Below are 27017 nucleotides of genomic sequence, written 5' to 3'. Positions count from 1 at the left end.
TGCAAAACAAATAAACATATATTTTAAGTATCTTAGCGGTTTATGCTCATAAAAAAATGAAAAAATGACACGCACGGGAACCATAACAGAGCCACTGTACAACACGGAGTCATCTATTTTTTAAAAAAAGCAATTCCCGCTGTCATTTCGGATGTATGACTCAATATTTTTCTACACAAGGTTTTTCGCACTTCAGGACATTTCCTATTTCCAGATTGGCGGAAATTGTCTCGTGTATGCAGCACAAGTATAGACAGTGCTGAAGTCGTGTCCACATGTGTGGGCACAGCACCTTGAAGGGGATTACGGGTGTATAGATATTAGGTAATGTAACGTGCGCGGACAGCGACACGATATCGCGGAGGACATTGGGCAGGTGTCGCGGTAAAAACTAGAAAATTAAGTTTTATTATAAAAACAGGTCCATAATAACGTGCTGTTCGTCCACTAAATGCATGTAGGTTAAGTCGAAATTTATTGCTTCGTCCTTAATTTTCCCTGCACGGGTTTCTTCCACATCTCTTTTTTTCTGCCTGTTTGATATCTACGAGCAGTGACACTAAGGTCGTGTCTACGTTGCTCAGCTTTCCTTAAATTGTCCACTCGAACGTTCCCGTCTCATTTGCTCGTCGGCGTAGACGTGTGTCGTCCCGGGTCCTTCAGCCCCGGCGGGGAGTTCCGAGACTGCATTCCCTGCGACTTCGGCTCTTACACCGATCGGCACGGCTCCCCTTTCTGCCTGTCGTGCCCGCCGGGCAAGACCACCTACAAGCACGGTAGCACGTCTGCAGACGACTGCGAAGGTACGGTAGGAGGTTCCTTGAAGGCAATTTGCCATATTTCTCGAAGGTATTTTCAGGTTAATGGTCACAGTCAATGGAGGCGGGCAGAGTGGGTGAGGGAAAAAACGTGGATTAATGACATCCTAGCTGCAGTCAAGAGTAAGAAATGGGCTTGGACAGGGCATGTGATGCGAAGGCAAGATAACCGCTGGTCCTTAACGGTAACGGAGGGGAATCCAAGAGAAGGCAAGCGTAGCAGGGGGCGGCAGAAGGTTAGGTGGGTGGACGAGATTAAGAAGTTTGCAGGCATAGGGTGGATGCGGCTGGTGAAAGAGAGGGTTAATTGGAGAGACATGGGAGAGGCCTTTGCCCTGCAGTGGATGCAGTCAGGTTGATGATGATGATGGTCACAGTATAGCGGGATTAGAAGGCGTATAGCGTATTCTTTAGCATGTACCCAATTTACCAAAAGTAACCGAACAGAAGGTTTTTGCTTCTCAACCGTATAACTGAGCCTTTACGGCACCTTTTACAGACCGAAATGTGTCAGAACGTGAGGACAAGGGTTCTCCTTACTTTACACAGATTCAGAGCTGTAGGGATGCCACAACTGCTTCGCTGCGCAGCTAAGAAATGAACCACCGCTGCCCGGTTACTTTTGGTAAAAGCGGTACTTGCGAAGCAAAAAGTGATAGCCGAATTACAGCTCCTCATTTTTTATAGCGAAACGAGCGGATTGGGAGTGGTTACTGCTCCAACGTGTGCCTTCACATGGAGTTGGATCTTTTCAGCCATATGGTACATTACCTACGCTGATGAAAACAACATGCGGCCTTAACAAAACTGATATGCCTTAGCTGCCATGGATGGTCTCTGTATCCCTCCAAAGGAAAGCACAGACACTATCGCTTATGTTGCAGTTTCTTGGAAGATCTACGCTTTCCTGTTCGGACTGACAACCGTGACTTCGCTCATCTTGTTCATACGGTGAGTACCACTGCGTGGGCTATGACTGCTTGCACTTAGCTGTAAAGGCTTGCTTAAATGACAGTAGTATATGTAGTTTTTATTCTGCTAACCGAATGTCACATGACTCTGCGCTGTCGCACTTTGCAGCACGCGGACGAACAGCGTGGTTCGAAACGCGAGCTTTTGCCGAGTCACATAACACTGGTTTGGAAAAAAAAACTTCGACTCGGTCTGCACTGCCAATCGATCTTAAATATCAATTTTAATACTGGACGCATGCGTGAGCGAGATGAAGAGGGCGCCCCTGTTGATCCATAAAAAACGTCGCCTGACCCTGATCGTTTTGTTCGTACGGACAACAAGCCGGCAGCTCTATTCCGAATAGTACCCTCGGTATGTTTAATTATATCATTATTAAAATTCTGTCTCTGTTTTCGTAACTTTTGCCTAAAATTTATTGGTGTGTGTTTTTGTTCTGATTGCATTCCCCATGGAATCGTCTAAAGGCAACTAAACTGCTGACAGCTTAGCGACCTGCACAAAAGGAAATAACTGGTTTTACGTTAAGGCGCAGGAAGATGTAGCAGAAGGTGAGGGAAGAAACACCAGCTATTGATATCGTAGAAGAGGTGAAGACGAAAAAAAGAGCCAGTGTGAGGTATGTGCAATGCGGATGACAGACAGCTATTGGTCGCTTAGGAGAATGAAGTGGATTCAAATGGAAGGCAAGAGTCGGCAGTGCGGACGAGATAAAGAAATTTTCGAGAGGGTGGCCGAGGACGGATAAGGATAGGCTTAATTAGAGATCACTGGAAGGAGACTTCCTCCTTTAGTGAACACATTTGGAATTATGAGGGTAATGAAACATTAGCGAATCCGAATAAAGTCAGCTGTACCATTAACGGGAAAGCATTTTCGCAGCTTTAAAAAGGCCAGTTAATGTGCATTTCTACTGGCATTCGTAATGCCATTATGTGGTTGATGGCCCGTGGCGCATCCTTCTGCAACATTATAGCGATCACCTGAATCCTCATAGAATGCGATGAGATTTCCCGGCTTGTGTAGCTCTATAGGACGAAAGTAAGAATAAATCAAATATTTAATTATGTCATATTGCGAACGCAGAAAGAACGTGTGATTATCAGGCTATTATTTCGCTCTTTGCGTGCATTAATTCTTGCGATAATCTGCACTCACTTGGTTATCATTTTCCTTGTGTTATGTAAGCAGTTACGAATCGTTCTTCATTTATACTAGCTGTCATGGTCTCAATGCGAATTCTCTTCGCATGTTCTTACAAGATTACATCTTGCTCTACATCACAAACTGATAAACAAATGTCCAGCTAGCTCTTGAGCCTCGTCATATCCGCTGAGAAAGGCAGACAGGAAGTCCAGGTGCAGACACCTCCAAGGCGAGTGTCTTGGGACTCCTCAGCGAGATTTCAAATCCTTATGTTAAACTGTCACACATTGTATACCAACTTTCTATCAGCGTGTATACATAGATTCATTGCACTTTATTTTGTTTTTGCAAAACAAGTGTGGTGCAAGCATGGTCTTCTGAGCACAGCATTCGAAGCCATGTCTTTGAAGACAAGCTGTCTCGGTACTTTCAGGTAAGACGCCGGACTCTGCATGTGTTCTTCTCAAGAGCTCTCTTGCGAGGCTTACCATATACAAGCTCACTGTGGCTTCGTACCGGCCACATGTGCCTTCCTGTCACGGAGTCACACAACATGCGTGCAACTTGTACAGTTTGGTTTGCTGCCCGGACATTATTTGGCGGAAATAACAGTGTCATATATAGTCAACCACTTGCGACAAAGCCCGTGTCGGTATCTCAAGCAAAGCACACGCCACATATAAAAGCTGAAAATCGTTTTCATTATGGCTGGCTCCGAGTTTTTGTAAAGTGGTAGTTACTGTGTACATTAATTTACGTGCCTTGCTAGCGGGGGTATTAAAAGTGCCTAAACACACAGTATTATAGTAAAAAACTAGAATGAAAATGTAATACAATTGTAATGTAATGTAGATATCAGGAAATGATTACAATAACGGAGACAGAATTCGCGTTTCTGGCAGGAATAATTATCTTAAATTTTCAAACCAAGTGTCTCCGCACTCCACCGTAGCGCCACACTGAGTTTAAATGAGGAAGCTCTGGTGGAAGTCTGGCTGCACCACCTGGAGTCGATACACTGCACTTTAAGAATAGGACCGATCGCAATAGAAACGGTATTTTTGTTGCAAGCAACGTGAAATGCCCTACTAACCGTGACAGCTCTTATTAATTCATTACTCAATTTCGCGCAGCGCACCCTGCCACCCGCCTCGGTTGACAGGAATTCAACTCCGGTTGCATTATTTGCGCGAAAAAAAATACAACAAATCTCTTGAAACTTATTTGCTTTCAGACCACATTAACGTTGAAACATTCGCATTACACACTCGTAACCGCCCTATAGTTTTTTAGCCTTTCAACTAGCCTAAGTTTCTTGCATGCTTTAACCTTTTTCACAATTTCCTAAAAGGTTTCGAAAAAACAGTCCGCAAATACGCGTGCAACGGTGCTGCCATCATCAGCACCGGCAAACCGGCTGGCAACTGTCATTGCTCTTGCCGTAACGTTTCCTACCGAGAAGTTGGCTCAGAGACTATAGTATCTGCCTTCTAAGGTCAAGCCTGCGAGGTCAAATCTCTGCCTCAGAGAACCACGGGTAATAGTTATTTCGCAGTCTACCGATGATGTGTTTTTTAAAGTAGTTTTTGAGGAAAGGAAATGGCGCAGTATCTGTCTCATATATCGTTGGACACCTGAACCGCGCCGTAAGGAAAGGGATAAAGGAAGGAGTGAAAGAAGAAAGGAAGAGGCGCCGTAGTGGAGGGGTTCGGAATAATTTCGACCACCTGGGGATCTTCAACGTGCACTGACATCGCACAGCACCCGGGCGCCTTAGCGTTTTTCCTCCATAAAAACGCAGCCGCCGCAGTCGGGTTCGAACCCGGGAAATCCGGATCAGTAGCCGAAGGTGTTTCTAAGAGCCCCCCGTGGAACTTCTGGGCAATCTCATAAACGATTCAAGACCTGGCTGCTCGAGATCAATCCGGGGTCCTTCAACATGGCCCTCTGCGCTTACCGCAATACAGATCTGGTACGACCGGTTAGTCTTGAGCCGTTTGTAATTTACAATCATAATCTAGAAATGTAGACTGTATGACCAACGTGTTGATACTCTATATATACATGGTTCCATAGCAGACCAGGCTGTCATTGACTAATTTTTTTGCCTCTTTTCTTGTCACATCTGCGGCAAAAAATCTGTTGTATTTGTGTGCAGTGATATGTACTGCGTTCTGCTTGACATAGAACCGTTTAGAGTGCAACAACAAATGTGTGTGTGTGTGTTTCTTTCTGTAATGCTTTCGAAAATGTATCCGGAGGGAGGGCCTGGTCAGGCTAGTAGCCTTTAGCTTTCTCTTTGCTTTTTTCTTGTATTGGAAATAAATCAATAAACAAACAAACAAGCAATTTTTTCTGCAGCCACACGGAGGAAAAGGTCTCATGTCGCTCCACTCGCGTGCTTCGTTCAGTGGTAAGTTTGAATAACCCTTTCGACTTTTCCAGGAAACTTATTTTGGGCGCAAAGAAGTTTAAATCTTACTTAATTTCAAACAGTTGTTTTGATGTAAATGCCCGCTATTACTACTAAGCGTCCCAGTAAGTGACCATATAATTCGCGCACGTTTTAGAGGCAGCCGGAGTATATGGAATTTGCGTTCACCCCGTTATCTGCAGCGACCGTTTATTCAAACTCACGAAAGCATAACGCCGCCTTTGTGGTTTCCTTTGCGCCACTATATTACTGAACGAGCTCTTCGATGTCTTTTTTGGAGCTCCATCTTTTCCTTGCAGCAATTGACTCGCACCTTACGGCAAATAATAATTATCTCCTAGAATCAAAATGTCCAGCATCATAAGCTTTCGTACTGTCCATACCATAATAAGCGTTCGTATTTGGGTAACTACTTTTTTGCAATTCCTACTCTCTCTCTCTCAACCTCTCTTTTTTTTACTGATTCCCCACCTAATTTTCAGTTTGCATGTTAGGTCGCCCTAACCTCCTGAAACCTCCTCTGCTACTGAAACAGAGTTACACAATTTTTGTTAGGTCATCCCACGTTTGCCACATGCAATCTGCAATTTAAATGGTCACCGCCTGGTTATGGCCAGTCCCCCTTGTGGGTATGTATCATTTTGTGAGGGGAACAACAACATTATGGCTGTGTGAGACGGCGATCGATCTAGAGGGAGCAACTTAAATCAGAGGACAATTCTTATGTGGCAAATGAGAGCTAGTGAGGAAGCTAGTCCACAAGTAATACCCTGGTCACACTAGCAAATTTAATGTCATTCGTTTCGAATGGCATTCGCACCTAATGCGATTAATCTGCTGCTACACGGGAACATTTAATGTCATTAGGTTCGAATGACATTCGCTATCGAATTAGTCCCCGAAACTCATTCGCATTCGATGCCGAACCGAATGTGTACTCTGGACACCATACGCGCAGCAGAAACAAGCGACGCGAAAAAATCGTGTGCGCACTGTCAAAGTTAGAAATCTTATTTATTTAGTTCTGCTAAAAAATGTTAATTTTGGTGCGAACTTCTTCACACTTGTAGCTGTCGTGGATAGCTATTACTCTCGGTCCCAGCAGCAGCCAACGGGAGCAGCCGACCGTGAAGCAGAGCCTTTCCCGCGACCGCCGATCATTTTGGGTTGCGTGTTTCTTGCTGATTGGCGTTACATGTTCGTTTAGCTCGGAAGTACTTAAAGATGTCACTGAGCACTTCACCTTTCAGAAGTCATTTCCGCGCTCCACGCGTCGCCGCGCGCCACCGTGTCAGCCATTTTGTTTGTTTACATTTTTCGGATTTGTGGTTGACTTTGTACTTGGCTTGGCTTTTGATGGCTGAAGCGCCGCAGAATGGCATGAAATAATATTTTAAGCTTATAATATTGCACAGAAATGTTCTCACCCGCTTTTAAAACACTACACAACAATTTGTAACATATGCGCGTTGATGTGTTTGAATTGTACTTTTTTTTTCACTGATCGTCACTGCCATCATTTTCGAATGACATTATTTTTTACCGTATAGCACCGAAAGACACCGAATCACATTCGAGGCATCGAATGACATTAGATTGGAATGACATTAAATTTGCTAGTGTGACAGGGGTATAAGACTAGCGTTCCATAGACAAGGAATGGAGTTAGGTTGAAATATTTTGTCATGATGGATTCGAAGAGAAGGTAAGCGTAGGAGGGGGTGGCAGAAAGTAGATGGGCGGTTGGGATTCAGGAGTTTCCGGAGATAGGACGTCCGCAGCTGGCACAGGGCAGGGTTAGGTGAAGAAGTTTGGGTGAGGCCTTGGTTCTGCAGTGGGCATAGCCAGTCTGATGATGATGATCAGTTTGTCATGGTAGCTGCGCATGCAGATTGCCAATATTCCAGGGCAGTTTGTGTTCGTGTGCAGTTAGGTAAAAATAACTTGGCGTGATAGTTTGGACGGAAAACAGAACTAAGGAGACGTAATGCGACACTGTGGCAACTATTTCAACCGTATATACCATTCTGCACAGGCATAGTACTGCAACAGAGTACAATTTCTTTGAGTGTTACAGCCAAGTCATCAGTATTCGACCAGCTATTCGACAAGCGCAATAGCCGGTAGTGTTGCGAAAGGGCTCTGCGCTATTGAAGTAGACTAGAAATAGTCGCTATAATTATCTGCACTTCTAACGTCTGCGCATTTTTCCCTTGGTGGCTTTAGCCAGGCTGGCGAAACCAAGAACGTTGGAGGCTTCCATGGAAGAAAACCGGCCCCTCTTGGCCAGTTATGGGGCTATTACGAAGGACACTAAAAGCACACAAACTGATGTGAGTGTCCTAATGAGTTACTAGGTTTGCCAAAAGGTTCCTAGAAACGTATTAAGACATTTATATTTGTTAGCCTTTTTGCATCTGTGCTTGCGCGTATTCGCCGTTTTGTCCCTCATTTTAATGTTTCGTGTATCCCAAGTAGCGCGTACATCTGATTATGATCAAACAACTAGCCCGTGTGTTAGCCTTACTAATTTACTCCGTACATCACAACAAAAAAAAACTTTTACGGAAGATCCGCATTGCGCTTTTAATAAGATGACTTCTGATGTGCTGTTCCAAAAACAAACCAGGTAGAATTTGTTTACAGTTAAAAAGTTTGGTGGAAGCTACATTGACTTCCGCTGTAGCAGTTTCACTTTGGTTGGTTGAATTTTAATGGTAAATATTTCGTTATGTCAATCATTATTCCACCTCAGGGGATCTTCTCAAAAACTCATTACGTCAAAGTTAATCCAACGAACAGTTTTTATCAATTCATCCTTGCTCTGCAAGCCCTCTGGTAAGCTCAGTTGAAAAAAATTGAAAATCGGTTTTTGGGGAAAGGAAATGGCGTAGTATCTGTCTCGTATATCGGCGGACACCTGAACTGCGCCGTAATAGAAGGGATAAAGGAGGGAGTGAAAGAAGAAAGAAAGAAATAGGTGCTGTAGTGGAGGGCTACGGAATAATTTCGACCACTTGGGGATCTTAACGTGCACTGACATCGCACAGCACACGGGCGCCCTAGCGTTTCGCCTCCATCGAAACGCGGCCGCCGCAGTCGGATTTGCACTCGGGAACTCCTGATCAGTTGCCGAGTGCACTAACCACTGACCGAACGCACTAACCACTGAGCCACCGCGGCGGGTTAATAGAGCGGCTTTCCAGGATAGGTGGTAGTCCCGAGTTTGTTCCCCGGAGAAGGACGAATTTTCTGTGGGAGCTGCACGTTTGGCCGTTTAGCTGCGCTTTGGTGGATTGTAATGAGTCATAGCACTTTTATTTCAAGTTTGTGTTTCATCAAGTCCACCTATTTTAAAGGCCGTCCGCACTGCCTATTCATATAACGTCCACGATTCTTGGACATCAAATTTAATTGTGAGGTAACCGTGGTAATAATGTAACGTACTGTTATGGAATATTGAATGCATTGATCTATGCTTCAGATGCGTAGCAATGTTCTTTTTAGTTGTTTCATCACTCGCATCGAGTAGTTAAGGCTGCCATAGAAAACCAGTAGGGATTTTTTTTTCAATCGGCAAAAACGTTAATAGGCAAATAATGGGTCGACCCGCCGCGGTGGCTCAGTGGTTAGGTGCTCGGCTACTGATCCAGAGTTCCCGGGTTCGAACCCGACCGCGGCGGCTGCGTTTTTATGGCGGAAAAACGCTATGGCGCCCGTGTGCTGTGCGATGTCAGTGCACGTTAAAGGTCCCCAGGTGGTAGAAATTATTCCGGAGCCCTCCACTACAGCTCCTCTTTCTTCCTTCCCTCTTTCACTCCCTCCTATATCCCTTCCCTCACGGCGCAGTTCAGGTGTCCGTCGATATATGAGACAGATACTGCGCCATTTCCCTTTTTTTCACTTCCACAAAAACCAATTATTATTAGTATTAACAAAAATGTCATTTCGCTAGCAAAACAGCTCACCGCAATCTGCCTTGTTCCTCTTCGGATAAAATGTTTTTGGGGAATGTGAAATGACAGTCATATTTAACACCCTGAATGTGTGTCACGCTATCCACAAAGCACTTCTTTGTTACTCACTCTGTAACCTCTTCATGGCTGCTTCTCCGCACTTCAGGCCCGCTTTCGCGTCCAGTCTGTTAACCGCTCAGTTCAGACGGAGTCTTCGCCGCCTTCTCCTCAGGGTGAGTTTGCGAGAGTGGAAAGACATTCTGCTCCGGGTGAGCTTGCGAGAGTGGAGACAATATCTGAATGTACGATCCGCATTTATTTCACGCAGTTAAAGTAAAGCCAAACATTTTCACCGCACAAAAACTACCGCCGAGGCTTTAATGGAAACTCGTTCTTGTGTGCTCCGGTTTTTGTGTACGTGTTAATTTCACGCCGCGATTTCTGTCGTAAATAGCAACCAAATTCTCACCGCTAACCACCCTTCTCAACCCTTCAGACAGCCTCCACCCACTACATAAAGACATTTTACACCCACCTTAACTTTCCAGATGCCAGCGCCTACCACCATCCAACTAATCCCCTGCACTTCCACCATTTTTTTACCTGTGGTATTATTTTACCGCGTTTCTCGGACTATGCGCTTATTGAAGAAAAAGTTATTGCCCGTTATATCGGGTCTTCGTGTAGCAAACAATGCAGATTTTAACGTGGGAATTTTTGAACCAGTGTTACAACTTGTACGCCATGCGCACACACTTTTAAAAAACATTAACGGCTGGTGCTTTGCAGTGGGAAAACTATTCCGCTTTCTTCAGACTATGTATACAACTAAAATGCGAGCAAATTTGTTTAATGCAAATGGAGGTGACGCTTGAAAGGGTCAGTGTATAAACGCAAGCAGGTGCATGTAACTGCCTCTGCGGGTTATCTTTGTCGCCTGTACCGACCTTACCTTGTTGCATGCAGTCGCTTCTGTCGATATTTCTATGCTGGTTTTTTTATGTATGCATTTTGCGTATGTACGTATACCTACATTTTTAACTTCAACATTACAATAATGTGTAGGTGTGAGCCGAATGGTAAGCAATTAAGTACCAGTTGCGCCGCACTGTTAAATTCAGGAGCGAATCTCACAGTTCGCAACTTCACTTATGATATCAAAAGCCGTCGCCGACAGTTGGCCATGTAAATGAATGCTTTAGGTTTTCAAAGTAGAACTTGCCCCAGAAGTTGCGTACAAAAGGATAGCCTTATTGCTAAGAAAGAAAAAAAGGCGACTCCGTCGAGCCGGATTCGAACCAGCGACCTATGGATGTCCGCTGAGAAGTCCTCTACAGTCCACCGCTCTACCAACTGAGCTATCGACGGTACGAGCGGAGTGAAACGCCTCCCCGTAGTGGACGGTGGCGATACGCGCTGTGTGACCTACATTATCGGATGGCGACCGTGTTTCGCGTGTCGGTGGAAACTAGTTCAGGCGCGCCGTGACGTCACCCCGTCAAACTTCTCGTCAGCATCGGCACATTCGAGCAACGTGGCGTCCCTTGCCAAGCGAGAAATTCACCAGATCACGAAATTTTCTTCAAGCTTTCCCATATATTCTTATTTAAAATTTAGCGTCTGAAAAGGTGTTCCCCCGCACTGAGCGTGAGTTGGAAATATAAAAACACGTCAGGAAGTGTTCATATCAAAGTGCGTAAACGATACTGAAACCTACAATAAGCAACTAAAAGGTCCTCAAAATTTACCGTAACCGTGTTTTCCGCAGCGCATTTGAGACGCTGTACTCATAACCTGTCGCAGCGAAATAGTGGAGCTAAAAAAAAAGAAAGTAAATAAAAGTGTGATATGGTGTTATGCCTGGAAAAGACAGAAACGTCGGTCAATAAGGCCATTTCGCGATGCGTAAAAATCGACGCATGACAGTCCAGAAACGGAACGCACCCGTTCATGAATGAGGTTTCGTTGGAGTGGGACAGGCCCCGCATTGCACGTGCTGTTTGCCCGTATCGCATACTACGCGGTATAATCCACGGGCGTAACAGACAGATATTTTTTTTTTACTGTACGTCACGACAAAGAAGCTGGTTAAGGCTCACGCTGGGTCACTTGTCAGAAGCCACGCAGAAGCACAACGAACATTTTGCGCATAAAAGATAGGAATGGCGCAAAGCCAATGGAAATGCGTTTGAAAAGTCGTCGATCTGAGTGTATATATGTTCCTCTGGCAGCGCTCCAAGGGGTTTTAAGACATACATTCGCTTGCGTCGATAGGGCTTAAAGAAAAGTGAATGAAAAATTCTTTAAAAAACAAAACAAGCAGGTCGAGGAGAGCGTATTTAGTAAATTCCTTATCTTGAACTTATGCAGTATTCCGTAAGATACGCATGAAACTAAGCAAAAAATTTAAACAAACAAACAAACAAACAAAACAAGCAGCTCGAGGGGAGCGTATTTAGTAAATTCCTTAGCTTGAACTTGTGCATTATTCAGTAAGACACGCATGAAACTAAGCAGAAACTGGATGCCCGTCCCACACGACGCAGGGCAGAGGGAGTGCTTGGTAAAGACCATGGACCCCTTGCAACGTTGATTGATATAATGAATAATGGGGTATACAAGAAGTCCGGGTAGGAAATGGACCAGGGATTCCTGATGTTCGTTTCAGCGACCTTGCCATCGATAGAAGCTCTACAGAGGTAGTTATTAAATCGACCCAGGCAGTGAACGAATTTGTTCCCGAATTGAACGTACGCGAACCGTCCGACAGTTTGAAAGCGAAAAGACGGAAATTTTGCGCATGGTAGCCTTGGTTGCTTATGCGCCATTAAACCCAACACATCAGAAAAGACGGAAACAGCTAAGGTGAGGCAAGAAGAGCCTCACGGAAAATGCAAATTTAGCCTACCCAGTTTAGATCATAAAGGGAGAGTGCCGGCCTGGAGAGGTTACGGGGACGAGTGTCGCTTGGCCCATGCACGGCCTTCGTGCTGGGCCTAGACTTTGCGGGCGACTTGCAATCTATATAATGACGCTCCCTGAACGGGTTTGTGCGTCGGGGGTGTAGCTCAGATGGTAGAGCACTCGCTTAGCATGCGAGAGGTACTGGGATCGATGCCCAGCACCTCCATTTCTTTTCTTCACGAAGTACAGAACAAATTCAAGCTTAGGAAAATTAACTTCCTCGCTTTCGCTGGTCAGTGAAACTCGATGCTGCATTTTGTGGAACGGCATTATCGCGCAGTAAGCTTTACACAAAACGACGTTGCCGCAAGTTTTTGTTTTTTATGTAGGATACATTCCACGATGTTAAATTATGCGCGCACATGGAATTAGGCTGAAAAATATCTCTTTTAAAGGCAGCTTAAAAATGACGATAAAATAATCTTTTTCTTCTTCCCTCAATTTGCTGTCCGCCAGTACGGATTCCAGACCATCAATTAGATACAGCTGGTTAGTGCTGAAGATGGTAGACACATTTTCCAGCTTTGAAAAGCAGGCATGCTGAGCCTTGTAAATGGAGCGTTCGAGCATTTCAGTTCGCCTCGCTTGCACAGGCCGTTCCTCAAATATGGCCGATAAGAACCCCACCGTTGTCCCCGAGGCCAGGGTACGGACAAAGGCCGAGCCACAGACCATGTTCAAAGAACTCCTGGCCAAGACTGCCCGGAACGCGAGGCTGTTGGACAGACGCAAGAACACACCGCAGCCGAGTCACCACAGTGAGTTGAGACTGGCCCGGAAATAATATCCCAAAAATAAACTTTTTTTTTCATTACTGAATGACATTCCAAATGGCCAGAACCTTGGAGGGCCCTCGCAAGGTGTACAGTCTTGGTCAAAAGTCTTAAATCCAAAGGCTTTTCGCTTCAGCCGCATAGCAGAGCCGTTACGGCGCTATTAAACACCGGATGACCTTGAAATGCTAGCAGAAGGTTTCTTCTTGCGGTAGGCAAGCTTCCTGCTTGACTTGTGTTTTGAATGACCTGCTACACGGAGCATTCCAGGAACATTCGTTTCGCTGCAGCTGAACACTGTGGCCTTAAGACTTTTGACCAAGACTGTACCTTTTAGAGAAACGGCGACCGTGCTCTTTGCAAGAGAGTGCTGCCTGGAAAGCCGCAGTGGTGTAGCAGTAGCGAACGTAAGTCATATTTTCTCACCTCCTAGCTCTAGGGATGCTTCCCATACCCTGAGGCCAACATCATCTGCCTTCAATGCACTTGTTCCCACTGACATAGTGCCCCCCCCCCCCGTTTCGGAGGTTCGCGTCACCTCTCCTCTATTAATAGACACACCCTTGCTAGCTTTTTCCCTCCAAGAGGCTCATCCCTTGTATCCCACTTGAAGGTGTACACATCTGCAAACATGGAGCTGAATGGTTGAAAGTTTATTTAGTGACATATTTATCTACGCCCTAAACACAAATACGCCTACATAGGAGTAAAAAGGGTGTAAGCTCTCTTCTGGCGCACTACCTTTCATAAAGGGGAGCGTGCTAGAAGATAGTTTACTCCCTTTTTACTCCGTACTGTTTAGATTGGTACCTTAAAGGGTGTTTCTGGTGTTGCGCAGAGGTGGGGGAAGATTGTATTACCCGGAAAGGGCGTGTACTATCAGCGCGAAATGACCGCATTTTTCTCCCTCTTGGGCAAAATTAGAATGGGCAGCACGATGGTCGCCTATTTTGTCTGTATTCGTAGGTGTTGCTTATTAAAGGTTGGTCGTAAAAAATCAAATCCAACAAAAAGCGTTCACGGTGCGCTGAAGTGAGAAGTTGTGTTAATCTAAAAAAGGGCACTGTGTCGAGCACTGCAATGCACTCCCTTTTGCTCGTACGCTTCCAGAAATGATTGACTCATGCCCAGTTAATTTCTGGGGAATTAAAATCACTTGGTAGAGTTGGATCAGCGTTAAGGAAGTTTGGTTGCGCTTACGTCAAAGTGTCGTTTTAAGACTATCAGTGAAGACAGGACGGAAGCTAGGTGATCTGTACCCAAACACCAAGTAGAAGTTTTTGAAAACATAGTCCAATAGTAGTATTTTCGATATAAAAATAAGGCACATAAAATGTACGTATAGTACATTATGCATTAAGACTATTTTGTGGGCTCGCGGCCTGAGGCACTCAGATATTGTGCAAATAATTTCTGGGCCACACCTACAAGGAGGGCGGAAATTTCGACACCTATGTTGAGAATGGGAATTTCACTTTATCCGCTGTAGAGAGGAGCTGAACTGTACTAATTAATTACGCCTGAAATCAAACGTCAAATGTTGGAAGCTGGAACGATTTCCTGTTACTATTATTATCATTGCTTTAAAGAAACTTTTTAAAGCACGCAGGACCAGGAGAAAGAAAAAATCTTCCATTGGTCAACAGTGGCTTAAGGCCGTTGTCGGTAGTGCGCTTTTTTTCTTTTTCTTCAATATCTATTCCATGTTTCAGCCACGTACCAAGCGAACTAAAGTTATGACAAAAGCAAGCAGCTTTTTTTTAATGTTTACAATAAAGGAAATTGCAAATATTGCTGGATTATTCGCTATTCTGTAAAAGACTTTTCGCCTCCATGAGATATGCATTGGCTGCTGTGCATTTAATCCGCCCCTCTTTCAACCATTTACAGCTAGTTTAGAACTACAAGGAGGCTCTAAGGCGCCGTTCAGTTGCCATAGCGTTGTTCTTCCGGCTTTGTTAGCGTGGTCAGATACAGCTTGTGGTGATGCAATGGCGGTTTCTTTTTCCTTCATTTGCATGCACGTCAGGCGGCGTACTGCACAAGCCGACCACGTCGAGCCATCGGAAGCTTCCGGAATCACGGCTCGGGGCACGGAAACCGCTGAAGCCGACTATGGTGTGGCGGTCCCCTAACGCATCGCCTCGATTACTCGCAGCAAGTCCTGCTCCATTATCCCCGCTAGCGGAGGAGTCACCCGTACAGCTCTACCCTAGACCAAGCCTTCGCAGTCCCCGGCACGACCTCAACGCAACCTTCAACAAACTTCGAGCCTGGCGCTCGCCCCAGGAGGACCGGCCCCGGACCTCGTACAACAGCAGCCCCCGGTTGCCTCAATATGACATCAGGCGCGATCACAATGATTTCGATAGCACCCGAAATTACGAATCCAGCGGATCAAACCAATCAGTCCCGCTTTACAGGCCTCGTCACTTGAGGCCTCCCAGGCGTCGCGCGTGGGATTCACCACTGGCCGCTGAACGGCGCGACCACCTTCAACCAGCCAGCATTGCCGTCTCACCGACACGTGACTTCCAGAGGGCGCGCCGGTGCTGGAATGAGGCTCCCTCTGAGGGGCTGCTGGTGCACCACGCTCTTCACGCCGAGGGACATTTCATTCCGCCGCGGGGCGCCATTTCGTCTCCCGGGGTTAGGAAGAGGCCCGGGGACAACATGATCAGACGTTTCGGATCGCACGCCGCGTGGGTTACGGACGAGTACGCCAAGCACAAGCAGCAAGGACCTGGCTACTACGGATCGCCTTAGCTCTCGCTGTCACATACTCACTTGACTGGTTACAGATTTTTCTTGCTATTTTTTATGCTTCTACCTTTTTTATTATTCGAGCAATCTTCCTTCTCAAAAGTATTAGTGTTTTCTTTCTTACACTCCATTTCAACGCCGAACTCTCGTGACAGTCGCAAGGTCTCAGTCTGTTCAGAAAACATGGACAGACCTATCGGTAATCAGGCGTTATTGATCGGAGGGAAGAATTTTGTGCCGTTTTGAACTTACCGCCGCCAATGTGTCTGTTTCGGTACAAACGGTCAATATATGTGTAACGCCAATAAATGAGTTTTTCGGGACCCAAAGGTTGTTACCAGGTTCTGAAATTGCGCGAAGCTTCAATGAATTGACCAAAATGCTTTATTTGAGCGTGAGGGGGCAATACTGTATTCAAGGATGCGTTCGCAATGGGACGAATGTGCTTCCTTGCACACTGCAGCACGTGAGAGAATATTCTAAGCCGCAAAAACGTAGCCATTATCGTCAGCCTGACTACACCTACTGCAGTGCAGATGCCTCTCCCATATCTCTCCGATTAACCCTGTCCTTTGCCAGCTGCATCCATCTTTGCCTGCAAACTTGTTAATCTCATCCGCCCACCTAACCTTCTGCCGCGTCCTGCTACGCTTACTTTCTCTTGGAATCCATTCCGTTACCCTTAAGGACCAATGGTTATCTTGCCTTCGTATTACATGCCCTGCCCAAGCCCATTTCTTTCTCTTGATTTCGACTGGGATGTCATCAACCCGCGTTTGTTTCCCTCACCCACTCTTCCGGCGTCCGGTCTCTTAACGTTACACCTGTCATTTTTCTTTCCATAGCTGGCTGCGTTGTCCTTAACTTGAGCTGAACTCTTTTCGTTAGCTTCTACGTTTCTGCCCCGTATGTGAGTGCCGTTAAGATACAGCTGTTGTACACTTTTCTCTTGAGGGATATCGGTAAACTGCCATTCATGATCTGAGAGAACCTCCATATGCGCTCCACCCCATTCTTATTCTTCTAGTTATTTTTTCCTCTCATGATCCGGACAGCGTAATCAGGTAGAGGCATTTTTGTTTGGATATTCACGTTCATGAGCTGTCAGTTTCTAGTGCAGAAGAAATGCCGAGGTTTCAAAACCGTACCTTGACAAAACACGTTTTGTGTCTTCTAAATGATTTTTTTCTTGCAAGAGAAACAACAATGTTCACTGAGCACAAAAGAGGCAAAATTTGTAAGGGTTTATCCATGGCACACAACGGTTAAGGGGTGTAGTGCATCAGAATATCTGCCCCGCTAGCTGCTCCCAGCAGAAAGCTGCGAAAGGGGCACCCAATTGCTAAAAAAGAAAAAACTCCGTCGAGCCGGATTCGAACCAGCGACCTATGGATGTCCGCTGAGAAGTCCTCTACAGTCCACCGCTCTACCAACTGAGCTATCGACGGAACGAGCGGAGTGTAACGCCTGCCCGTAGTGGACGGGGGCGATATACGCTGTTTGACCTACATTACCGTATGGCGGGCGTGTGTCTGGTGTTTCCTGAAACTGGTTCAGCCGCGCTGTGACGTCAGTCCCTGCGTCAACGTCAGTGCATTTGAGCAGCGCAGCTTCTCTTGCTGTCCATAAAACCCGCGAGATATGCACACTACTGACCTTTATTTATTTATTTTTAGCACTGTGGCTTAGCTTTTTGCAAAATTCTTAAGCGGTCTTTTGAAACTGCACCCGACAGCTGTTATTTGAAATGGAGGCGTCTCGGAAAAAACAATGTCATCGAACATCGATAATATCCGCTATTTTTTTTTATAAAAGGACATTGTGGTCTGCACGATAACTGGAGTATCTCTAAGTAATAAAATAGTTCCAGTTCTGATGTGATGCTGGTAACCTTGAGATAATGATCCCAGATGAAAGAACCAAAATCAGGCTAGTACATAAATGACTTACGATGTGCTAGCAATGTTTCACTAGGACAGCATCTGTCTCGCAAGGGAACAGCTTCAGTTTCTAATAATACATGATGCCTTTCAGCAGCTATGTGTTGCACCTTCATGTTCTGGGCACTTGAGGCGCACCTGGGCCCGGGAAGACCGCGGTGAGCGGCAGTTTTTGCTGGTCGCGTTTGCCGGTTTAAACTCGCTACTGACGTACGTCACCAGGATTAGAGTTGCGTATATTCCCCAAGGAAGGATGGAAACTAAATGCATGATTTGTGCTTACTTAGCAATCATACCAGGGTTAGCTCGTTATCTTGCGTGGGAAAGCGCTGGTAAGCTCTACCGCATTAGAAACGTGTTGGGAGACGAGATACACGCTAGCGGCACTGACAGCTCTGAGTGCTATAGGCGAGTACGAAGGAGTCATGATGTTTCTACAGCGAAAGCTGCTAGGCTTACACTCGGACAAAAGAACACCGTCGCATCGACAGCAATCAATGTGCAGTATATCTTGGTTTCACGTATGCTTGCGCCGTTGCCATTCGCAGGGAATTGTATGAATGCAAAGTATTTCGCAGCTACAAGCTCGTGTGTAGTGCACAGAAAGTTTGGAGCCTGTTCTCTGCATGCGGCGCTACGGGGAGTTATACGGTTTCATTTACAGCAAAAATTGTCAACGCCACATCACTCAAGAGGGCTTGTCCAGAGTCACTCTAATTCAATCTCCTACGCACTTTGTTGTTTGTAAACGTCCCACGCCTTATCCCTTGCGAGCGATGAGTAAAGCAGTGATGGCGAGATAGAAAAGCGCTAGCGCACAGAGTTTTGCAGCGCTGCCGCCAGTAACCCGATCCTCGCCGTGATAACAGAGCCTTCAAAAGTCCGAACAACGAAGTTCTGCTCCCCGAAGCACTGCTTGTAGTTAAGACGGAAAGTTTTAGCAAGTTCGCTTCATTTCTGCTCTCCACGTTTCTGGCGTTCGGGGATTTTTAAGCACGCTCGGAGCTGCTGGCTTTGAGAACACAAAGAAGAGATCCCTGCGGCATTAAGCCTGAGGACATCATCATCGTCATCATTTCTGGAACGACCTCTTAGATGTCGCAGTCTTATTACACATTACACAACAGTGCAAGTACCTGAGCTCCATTCTGATTAAAATTCTGGTTCTAAAGTTGTTGCCCTCTTCTCAGAAACCACATAGTATACCACATTAAGGAGAAGGCGGCAGACACTACACTAAAGCATCATTTTGATTGCGGTTCCTAGGCGCTGTTTGAGCATGGATTCTTTTTTAACCACGCGAACATGTAGATGCAATATTCCTCGATTTCAAGAAAGCTTTTGACTCAGTATCTCATCACTTATTAAGTATTAAGCTAATATATTTGAGCGTACATGATGCAACCTAAAACTGGATACATAATTACTCAAATGATCGTAAACAATGTGCGATTCTGAATGGCTGTAGCTCATCATATATAACCGTATCTCATGAGCGCACCGGGGCAGCTTTCTGGGGCCACTGTTATTCCTGATTGTTATTAATGACATTGAAGATGACATACAGTCCCCTCTCAAAACTATTTGCATATCACTGTGTTGTATGCAGAGGACTTAGGCTTCCAGATTTAAGCTTAGGCTTACATGGTTTAACGTCCCAAAGCGACTCGCGCTATCAGGGAAACCGTAGTGAAGGGCTCCGAAAATTTCGACCACATGGGGTTCTTTAACTTGGACTGAAATCGCACAGCACACGGGCCTCTAGCATTTCGTCTCCATCGAAATGCGACCGCCGCGGCCGGGATCGAACCCGCGTCTTTCGGGTCATCAGCCGAACGCCTTAACCGCTGAGCAACCACGGCGACACGGTATGAAGGGGAATAAATTCACCATCAGATGTAGCAGTCCTGAAGAACAACTTTCATAAAATAGCAAATTGGTGTCTGTGCTGGGATGTCAGTCTGAATATTAGTAAATGTATCGCGTCCATATTTCAAATAAACATATCGAGCCTCAAACATAATACACAGTTCAAAACATAACAATAAATAACATATCAAAATAGAAGTACGTTCTCGTTTATTTCACGCAGAAACTTAAATGGATCGCAATCATTCAGCAGTCAATACCTAAGGCATGTAAATTTTTTTATTGTCGAAATCAAAACAGTGTCCAAAGAAGTTAAAGGAATAGTTTATTTTTTACACGTCAGACAAGATTGGGCATCCATCATTTGGGATCCATATCGGGAATTTTTGACATAACGAAAAGAAAAAAACTCCTAAATCAGGCTACACGCTTTGTCTCCAATGATTATAAGCCTTTTCAAAGAGTCACCGAGATAAAGGCCTTACTGGGCTGTGAAACGTTATTAGCTAGGAGAAAAAATTTAAGCCTTATATTCTTCCACTGTATCTTTTATAATCAAACAGGCATTATTAAGAATGACTACATGTCACGACCACGACCACTTCGAGAATGTGCACGAACACGACTATAAAACGAACAGTTTTTCCAAATCCTTTTTTTCAAGAACAGTCAAAAAGTGCAACTTGTTTTCGGAAGTGTGTGTGATAATCGTGATTTTTATCCTCGCCGATATATGTAAACCGTATTACTGGTTTCATTTTTTGTACTATCTGTTACCCCTCATAAAGCGAACTTATTGTTTTGTTTCACGTAATGTTAACTCTGCTTTAGGTACCTTGCTGATAATTGTGAACGATTGCCTAATCGCCCAAAAACTGTCCCCTCTGCGATAATGCCCCTGAGGTGACGCAGGTATTCTGTAAATAAATAAACAACTTTCCACTAGCAATTTTCGCTTTGATGTCAATGTCCGCCGGGGGGGGGGGGGGGGGGGGGGTTATAAGTAAAACGTTCAAAGTTGCGAAAGGGATGTCCTCCTATACATTCCACTATCGAAGATAATTCTGTTAAAAAAAATAAACTCCGTCGAGCCGGATTCGAACCAGCGACCTATGGATGCCTGCATCCAGTCCACCTCTACAGTCCACCGCTCTACCAACTGAGCTATCGACGGAACGGACGCTCAAGGCCACCTGGCTTGACCGGACGGTGGCGATAGGCTGTGTGACCCACATTAGCGGGCAGCGGCTGTTTCTGGCGCTGCGCTCTGGAACTGGTTCCGTCCAATTATGCCGGCTCCCTCCCCGCCGCAGCCGCCAACGTCACTTTTTTTTCTTTTTTTTCAAGCAGCCGGTTTTCTCCTGCTCTCAATGTGTTAGCCGCACCAGGCGAAAATGAATGAACAAATTCGGTCGGCTACATTTAGACGCTGCACTAATTTACGTGAGCAAAATTTTATCTGCAAAGAAAAATTAAATAAATCAAATTAGTGTAGTGCTGGGAACGAAGCATTGAAGATGTCTGGCATTGCGACTCAAGCCAGTTCCCGAAACGTAATATTTCGGTGACATAGAATGCAGAATTTTGAAGCACCTACTGATGAATGATGCTTGGTGTAAGTATTCCACAAGCCCCGCCGTCATGTGTGCACATTGCTCATGTCGCGCATTGCGCGATTCAAATATGGGCGTGGCACCCAGCTGCATTTTTCTTTGCAGAGCTGTAAACGTATTTCAAATACACAAAAAGATATAACGGACTCGGGCGCATGCTCGGTCAGTTGTCGGAAGCCAGGCAAAAACGAAACTACGAATGCTTTTTCCAGCGAGGCTAAGACGTCGGACCGACGAAGAAGACGCGTTGGAAAACACGTCGATTCTGGGTATATATTGTGCTGCTGGCGTGCTGCTGGCAGCGCGCCAAAGAACCTTAAGACAAACTGCCAGTTTCTCCGATGAACTTTTACACAAAAACGGTGAATGAAAATTGTCGCAGAGAGGATATTAAAAGGAGGCCAGCAGAGCGTATGCAGTAAATTCTGAACACAGGTGTGAAACTAAGCAGTCACTGCGTGCCCGTAGCAGAAAAGGACGGAACAATGGTAGAATTCATAGCGCAAAAAAAAAAACAGGGACAAGAAAGACGACACCACATGGGCGTGACGTTAGTGATATGCGTGGGAAAGGTTTGTCAGCCCATTGCCGTGTGTGTCATTGTATACCACTCCTAAAAAAATGTGTCGTCTTGAAAATGCACAAAAACCGCTTAACACAAGAGATAATTGAAGCGGAATGGATTTCCTTGTTGGAAGATGACTGTGTGAGTAGCCCTTCAGTAGCTCTGTTGCCAAAGGAGCTCTTATATCTGTCTGATATGCTTTGCTAGCTGTGGTTTGATGGTAATTGTATGATAAGTCAGTATATAAGTAATTGTCCTTAATTGAATGATAAGTCAGTATACCACCCTTCTTTCACAAAATAAATATTTGTTGGAAGTCTGTCTTCTTTTGCGCTATGAATTCTACCCTTGAAATGAACCAACAAGCCCAAATATCTACCCTTCTGACGGAACAATGTTGAAAAGTTGGATTCATTTCAGTATCCCATGATGAAGTCTATAATGGTGGCGGGCTAGGCGCGCGCCAAAAACTGATCGAGGATCCTAATCACAAGCAGGGCAGGTAATTGGCCCAATATTGGTTTCACACTGATCCTTTGTAGGACCAGCTTTTACCAATATATTTACAATATTGGGCCAATCACCATTGTTGCTTGGGATATCAGTATTTTTTCCGCTCTGGGTACGCTGCGGTCAGAAAATCTGCATACTCAGTCATTCAGTTTCACGAGGACTAGGCTTACTAGTTTGCTAAGCCCACACTGAGTGCAACCGTGAAAGCTGAACAATGAAAAAAGTAAGAGAGGCAAGGAGATTCGCCCGGAGGATGCGAACGATGCGTGAGTTTGATCCGAAAGGGAGATTGCGGGTGGGTGTTGCAAGCCTTACGGAACCGCCCTCTTGAAATCTCGCTCTCCTTCGCTTCCTTCTTCTAATCCGGCTGCCTTCGGCAACGGCCTAGATTTTAGGTACAGCTCTCCGACTTAAAGGCGTTCCTTTACTCTATCCACCCGTCGGGGGTGTAGCTCAGATGGTAGAGCGCTCGCTTAGCATGCGAGAGGTACCCAGCACCTCCAAATTTGTTTTTCCTAAGAATATTGGCAAGAACTGCCTTGCTAGAATTAACCTCCGAGATTTCAGTGTTCAGTACGACTTGACGCCGCTTTTGTCGAGCACCGCTAATGTCTTCCCACTGTTTTAATCTTACGGAAAGTGACTATAGCGAAACTTTTTTTTTATTTCTATACCCGGCGCATTGTGTGAGGTTGAATCCTGAAGTCCAGTTTTGTTTCAAAAGAACAAACTACAAGCTATACTGAGAATAATGTGTCTAGGACAGATTTCACTACACAAGCTCAGTCTATACCGTGCAAGTCATAGGTACTTCGGCACTTAGGTACTTCCTTTGATATTTTTTGAGAGACGCGCAGACTCAGTCGCTTTTTCCTCAGCCAGTCTGAACGAACTACCTTTCATCGTTTCGCGTTACGAAGTTGATGGACATGCAGGCCATTTTCTACCTTCACATAACACGCAAGCGACTCTTGGACATTATCGTACAGTGTCTGCTACGTTTGCCTCATGGTTCATTAGTTTCTTTTTTTTCTTTAACAGCTGAGAGTCATTCTCATGGACCAAGGGCGCAACGACGAAGACATGGCGTCGTTCAATCGCGCTCTAGAGCTTGATCCTGACCATGAGGTGCGTTGGTATCTACTGGTGCATCCGCCATTTGTTGTGTGACCTCCTACTTGTTACTATACAGATATTTCTAACCTTATTTCTGCCCTTCCTCTTAAGAGTTTAGTATTATCATCTTGCTTGCTTACTTACTCCTTGGCCGTCGCGGTATGGTCTGAGCCCATAAATTATTTGACTGGTGTGTAACAACTCCTGCTCACCCTCAAAAACCGGCAGCCTGAAGTATTGAACACCCTGAAGAAATAGCAACATAACCACGGAAAGCGGCAGCGCGAAGCAACAAGGCGCTTGTCTCGTGTTCTCGTGTCTCTCTTTCGTCCTTGTTGCTTCGCGCTGTCGCTTTCCGTGATGATTCACCGGCTTGCTCGCACCACGATATTAATAGAAACATAACATTTGAGAGAAGAACGAAATATTAGCCGTTGCAGAAAGCACCGCTTAGGTCGCCGCGGTGGCTCAGTGGTTTGGCGCTCAGCTGCTCAGCTGCTCATCCGGAGATCCCGGATTCGATCTCGGTCGCGGCGGTCGAATTTCGATGGAGGCGAAATTCTAGAGGTTCGTGTACTGTGCGATGTCAGTGCACGCTAAAGAACCCCAGGTGGTCGAAATTTTCGGAGCCCTTCACTGCGGCGTCCCTCATAGCCTGAGTCGCTTTGGGTCGTTAAACCCCCATAAGCCAAACATCGTACTAAGATTGTAGGGCGTGGTAAAGACCAGTTGGCTAGGAAAATCTTGGAAGCCCAGGAAATTTCGAAATGCAGTGAAGGCACGTGCATTAGTACCGCATCTGTGTATCTGATGGAGAAGGAATTGAAGTTTTCAAAACGCCCTTGAGTTTTCTTAGCACCTTTTATTATCTATCGCTCTTTATCTTTTCTCCTTTTTTTGCTCTTTTTCCACACGTTTTAAGATTATCAGTTTGTTTTTACCTTGTTTTATGTCATACGCATGCGTGTTGTTGCTCTGGGATGGGGTGTGGTTTACTGGCGCATTTCATTCTATTCAGTTGTAAGCGTAGCAACCGTCATGTCTTCGCCCTTCCTCGTCCCGTCCATATGCTACGTTTTTGTTTATAATAAGCCAAACCAAACCAGAAAGCGCCGTGGCATGGAATGTAGGGATGGTCAATTGTTTAGGGGAATCCCCCAAAATGGAGTAGATTTGTTATAAGGGAGTTACTCATTGGCGTGAACCCAAAATCTACTCCACCTTGGGGGATTCCCATAAACTTTTTACCAACACTGTTCCCACTTCGAGTTATTGATCAATTTGCTGTTACCCTACCATAAACTTGCCGTTCTGGTCATCTCTGGTCATCTCCGATGAAGCGGTGGTCCCGGGTTCGAACCCCGGATCAGGACAAATTTTTATTGATCAACGAAGTTTCTGAGAAAGTTGTATAGCTTTCCTGTGTAGCCGTATATGGCTGCGCTTGGGTGGATGCCAATGAGTAATAACTCCGTTATTACGGGATGTGGTGACGCGCTGTTCATATCTCGAGGGCGATTAAAACAATTTATTTCCCGTTTTTTCAGCATGCCCTCCCCAATTCTGCTTTGCTGCTTCAGGAAGCAAGGACCGCAAGCCAGAAGATGATGGCGAATGAAAGGTAACATGATAAGGCATGAACGTCTCAGGTTCTACAACAATCGCCTTCATATTTTTGTCTGTTTTCTTTCCTTGAGGCCTGCGTGCATGTGCACATTTCAGTACGGTGTACATCAGCCGCAAAGTCGGCTGTTTCATATTTTTGTTTATCTAGATGTCTTCTACGTCTGTTCTTTAACCATCCTTGCCAAAGCTCAGCTCCTATCAGTATGAACACCACCATGACTGCTTTGTCTTGTTGTCATTGCTGTTTCGATTGCGACAGAGCAGAAGCCTGATCGACAAAAAGAAAAAATAGTGACCGTCTCCTATCCCTTAATTCCCATTGGCTGAGCGGGGCGTGACATCCAGCACCACGTGGTCAGCGGAGGCTCGCGGCGGGCGAGGCGGCTGTCGGCAGCTGCGCTCGGCCATGTGTGTATGTGCCAAGCTCTCCGTTGGCATGGAGCCAGAAGCAAGGCCGTCGCGCGCTGTGGGAGATCCCCGCAACCGGAGAGGTTGCCCATATTTAGCTAACGTAAACTAACGTGCCAGTGAGGTAACAGTTGTATGGAGGCGCTATGCTATCGCATTGCCACAGGCAATGGTAATTAAGTGTCCCCCTAATTTCCGTTTTCGCTCCTCACCCCTATCTTTATTCCAGTTAGGATAAATAAATAAATGAATAAACCATGTTATTGACGCAGCGCTGTTCGGGGTGCTAGCGCCAACCGGTGGCATAGTGTCTTTTATTCTTTTCCACTTTGATTGCAGGTATGTTTATATCTCATCAACAAAGTTATTCTCATTGCATCCACCTACCTGAGCAGTGATTTGAGGAATGGTCTGGTAGCTTCCGTTGAGCGAATCCGCTACTCCCTATTGTTTCTAACAGTGTGCGCAGCTGCGACGCCTCACAATGCGACTTAGGCAGTGAAAACATGCTAAAAATTAATTACGAAACTTTCTTTAAAATAAAGCGACTTGTTAGATGAGTTTCATGCTGCACAAATATTTCACGTGCATAGTGGTTTGACTTCAACATCGCGTATGGCCTGTAGGACCGACTCTACCTACATTCGTAGCAGTCTGATAAACAGACTTATTTGAAATACCGATGGCCACAGAATAAACGCAGAGGGTATATTTCAAAAGCTTTTGCTCTCTAAACTCACGCAAAAGGTGGCGAATAACGCTTAGTTTCAAGAATCTCACACTGCCAAAAATGAATTCAGAGCGTACTTTTAGTGGTGCCCAAAGCGCAAATGAAAATGCGAAGCCATGCCTGAACCTCGGCCAGGTTTGTGACATGAGCTATGACGTTTGAATGCGCAACCGATTCTCCTCATCCTTTCCATTATGTAACATACCTTAATTCGACGTTTCTTTCGACGATGGGCTTTTCCGCGCAAATCACTACCCACTTTGCATGGTATCAACTTGGTCTCACGATCCTTAAGCTCCTCGCGCGTTCTGCTTTCAGGCTGGAGAAAGTTGTGCACAGTGGAAAGAGAGACGAGCGGGCCTACTTTCACCTGGCCATGCTGGCGCTTGACAAGAAGGACCCCGTCGCCGCCGAGAACTGGCTGCGCAAGGCCGTGCTGGTGGGCCAGAACAGCGCCGCACTTTGCGCTGTTTGTCACGTAGTCGAAAGGTGACAGGGCTACGGGCTTCCCACGAAGCCGTCCTTTTCCTAAAAACATTCCAAGTTACGTTACCACCGGCGTCGTAGAACGTCGTAAGTAAAACCTCACACCCCGAGATGCACACGCGAAGCCCTGGGGTGACATGATGCAGAAATGCATTTCCACGATTTGCACACGAACGCCCCCGTAGGCAGGCAGGTAGGTAGACCTCAAAGAATGCTGGCACATGCCCACTGCGGGGGAGTGGCCAAGACACAGGCGGTTAATTGCTGAATACAGGAAAGTTTTGACGGGCGCATCCTGCCGAGACTACATTCTTCCTCTCCCTCT

The 27017-nt window shown here is 45.7% G+C and overlaps 1 protein-coding gene and 4 non-coding genes across 5 annotated transcripts; 2 read left to right on the top strand and 3 right to left on the bottom strand.

Annotated features, from left to right (window-relative positions):
• The first annotated feature begins 9498 nt into the window (after positions 1-9498).
• LOC144133686 (uncharacterized) lies at positions 9499-16020 on the top strand. The gene is made up of 3 exons (XM_077666835.1): positions 9499-9559; positions 12884-13048; positions 15093-16020. The coding sequence occupies exons 2-3, from the start codon at positions 12898-12900 to the stop codon at positions 15827-15829; spliced, it is 888 nt and encodes a 295-aa protein (XP_077522961.1). The 5' UTR covers positions 9499-9559; positions 12884-12897; the 3' UTR covers positions 15830-16020.
• Positions 10605-10694, bottom strand: TRNAY-GUA (transfer RNA tyrosine (anticodon GUA)). The gene is given in 2 exon segments: positions 10605-10640; positions 10658-10694. It is a non-coding gene; the product is annotated as a tRNA-Tyr (tRNA).
• On the top strand, positions 12384-12456 carry TRNAA-AGC (transfer RNA alanine (anticodon AGC)). The gene has a single exon. It is a non-coding gene; the product is annotated as a tRNA-Ala (tRNA).
• Positions 16021-17184: 1164 nt separating the features above from the next.
• TRNAY-GUA (transfer RNA tyrosine (anticodon GUA)) lies at positions 17185-17274 on the bottom strand. Its single transcript is given in 2 exon segments — positions 17185-17220; positions 17238-17274. It is a non-coding gene; the product is annotated as a tRNA-Tyr (tRNA).
• Positions 17275-20717: 3443 nt separating this feature from the next.
• TRNAY-GUA (transfer RNA tyrosine (anticodon GUA)) lies at positions 20718-20809 on the bottom strand. Its single transcript is given in 2 exon segments — positions 20718-20753; positions 20773-20809. It is a non-coding gene; the product is annotated as a tRNA-Tyr (tRNA).
• Positions 20810-27017: the final 6208 nt, after the last annotated feature.

The sequence above is a fragment of the Amblyomma americanum genome, chromosome 1 (genome assembly GCF_052857255.1).
Source record: "Amblyomma americanum isolate KBUSLIRL-KWMA chromosome 1, ASM5285725v1, whole genome shotgun sequence".
Classification (NCBI taxonomy): domain Eukaryota; kingdom Metazoa; phylum Arthropoda; class Arachnida; order Ixodida; family Ixodidae; genus Amblyomma; species Amblyomma americanum.
Note: the sequence above shows the minus strand (reverse complement) of the source record. Positions and strands in the feature narration are given on the sequence as shown.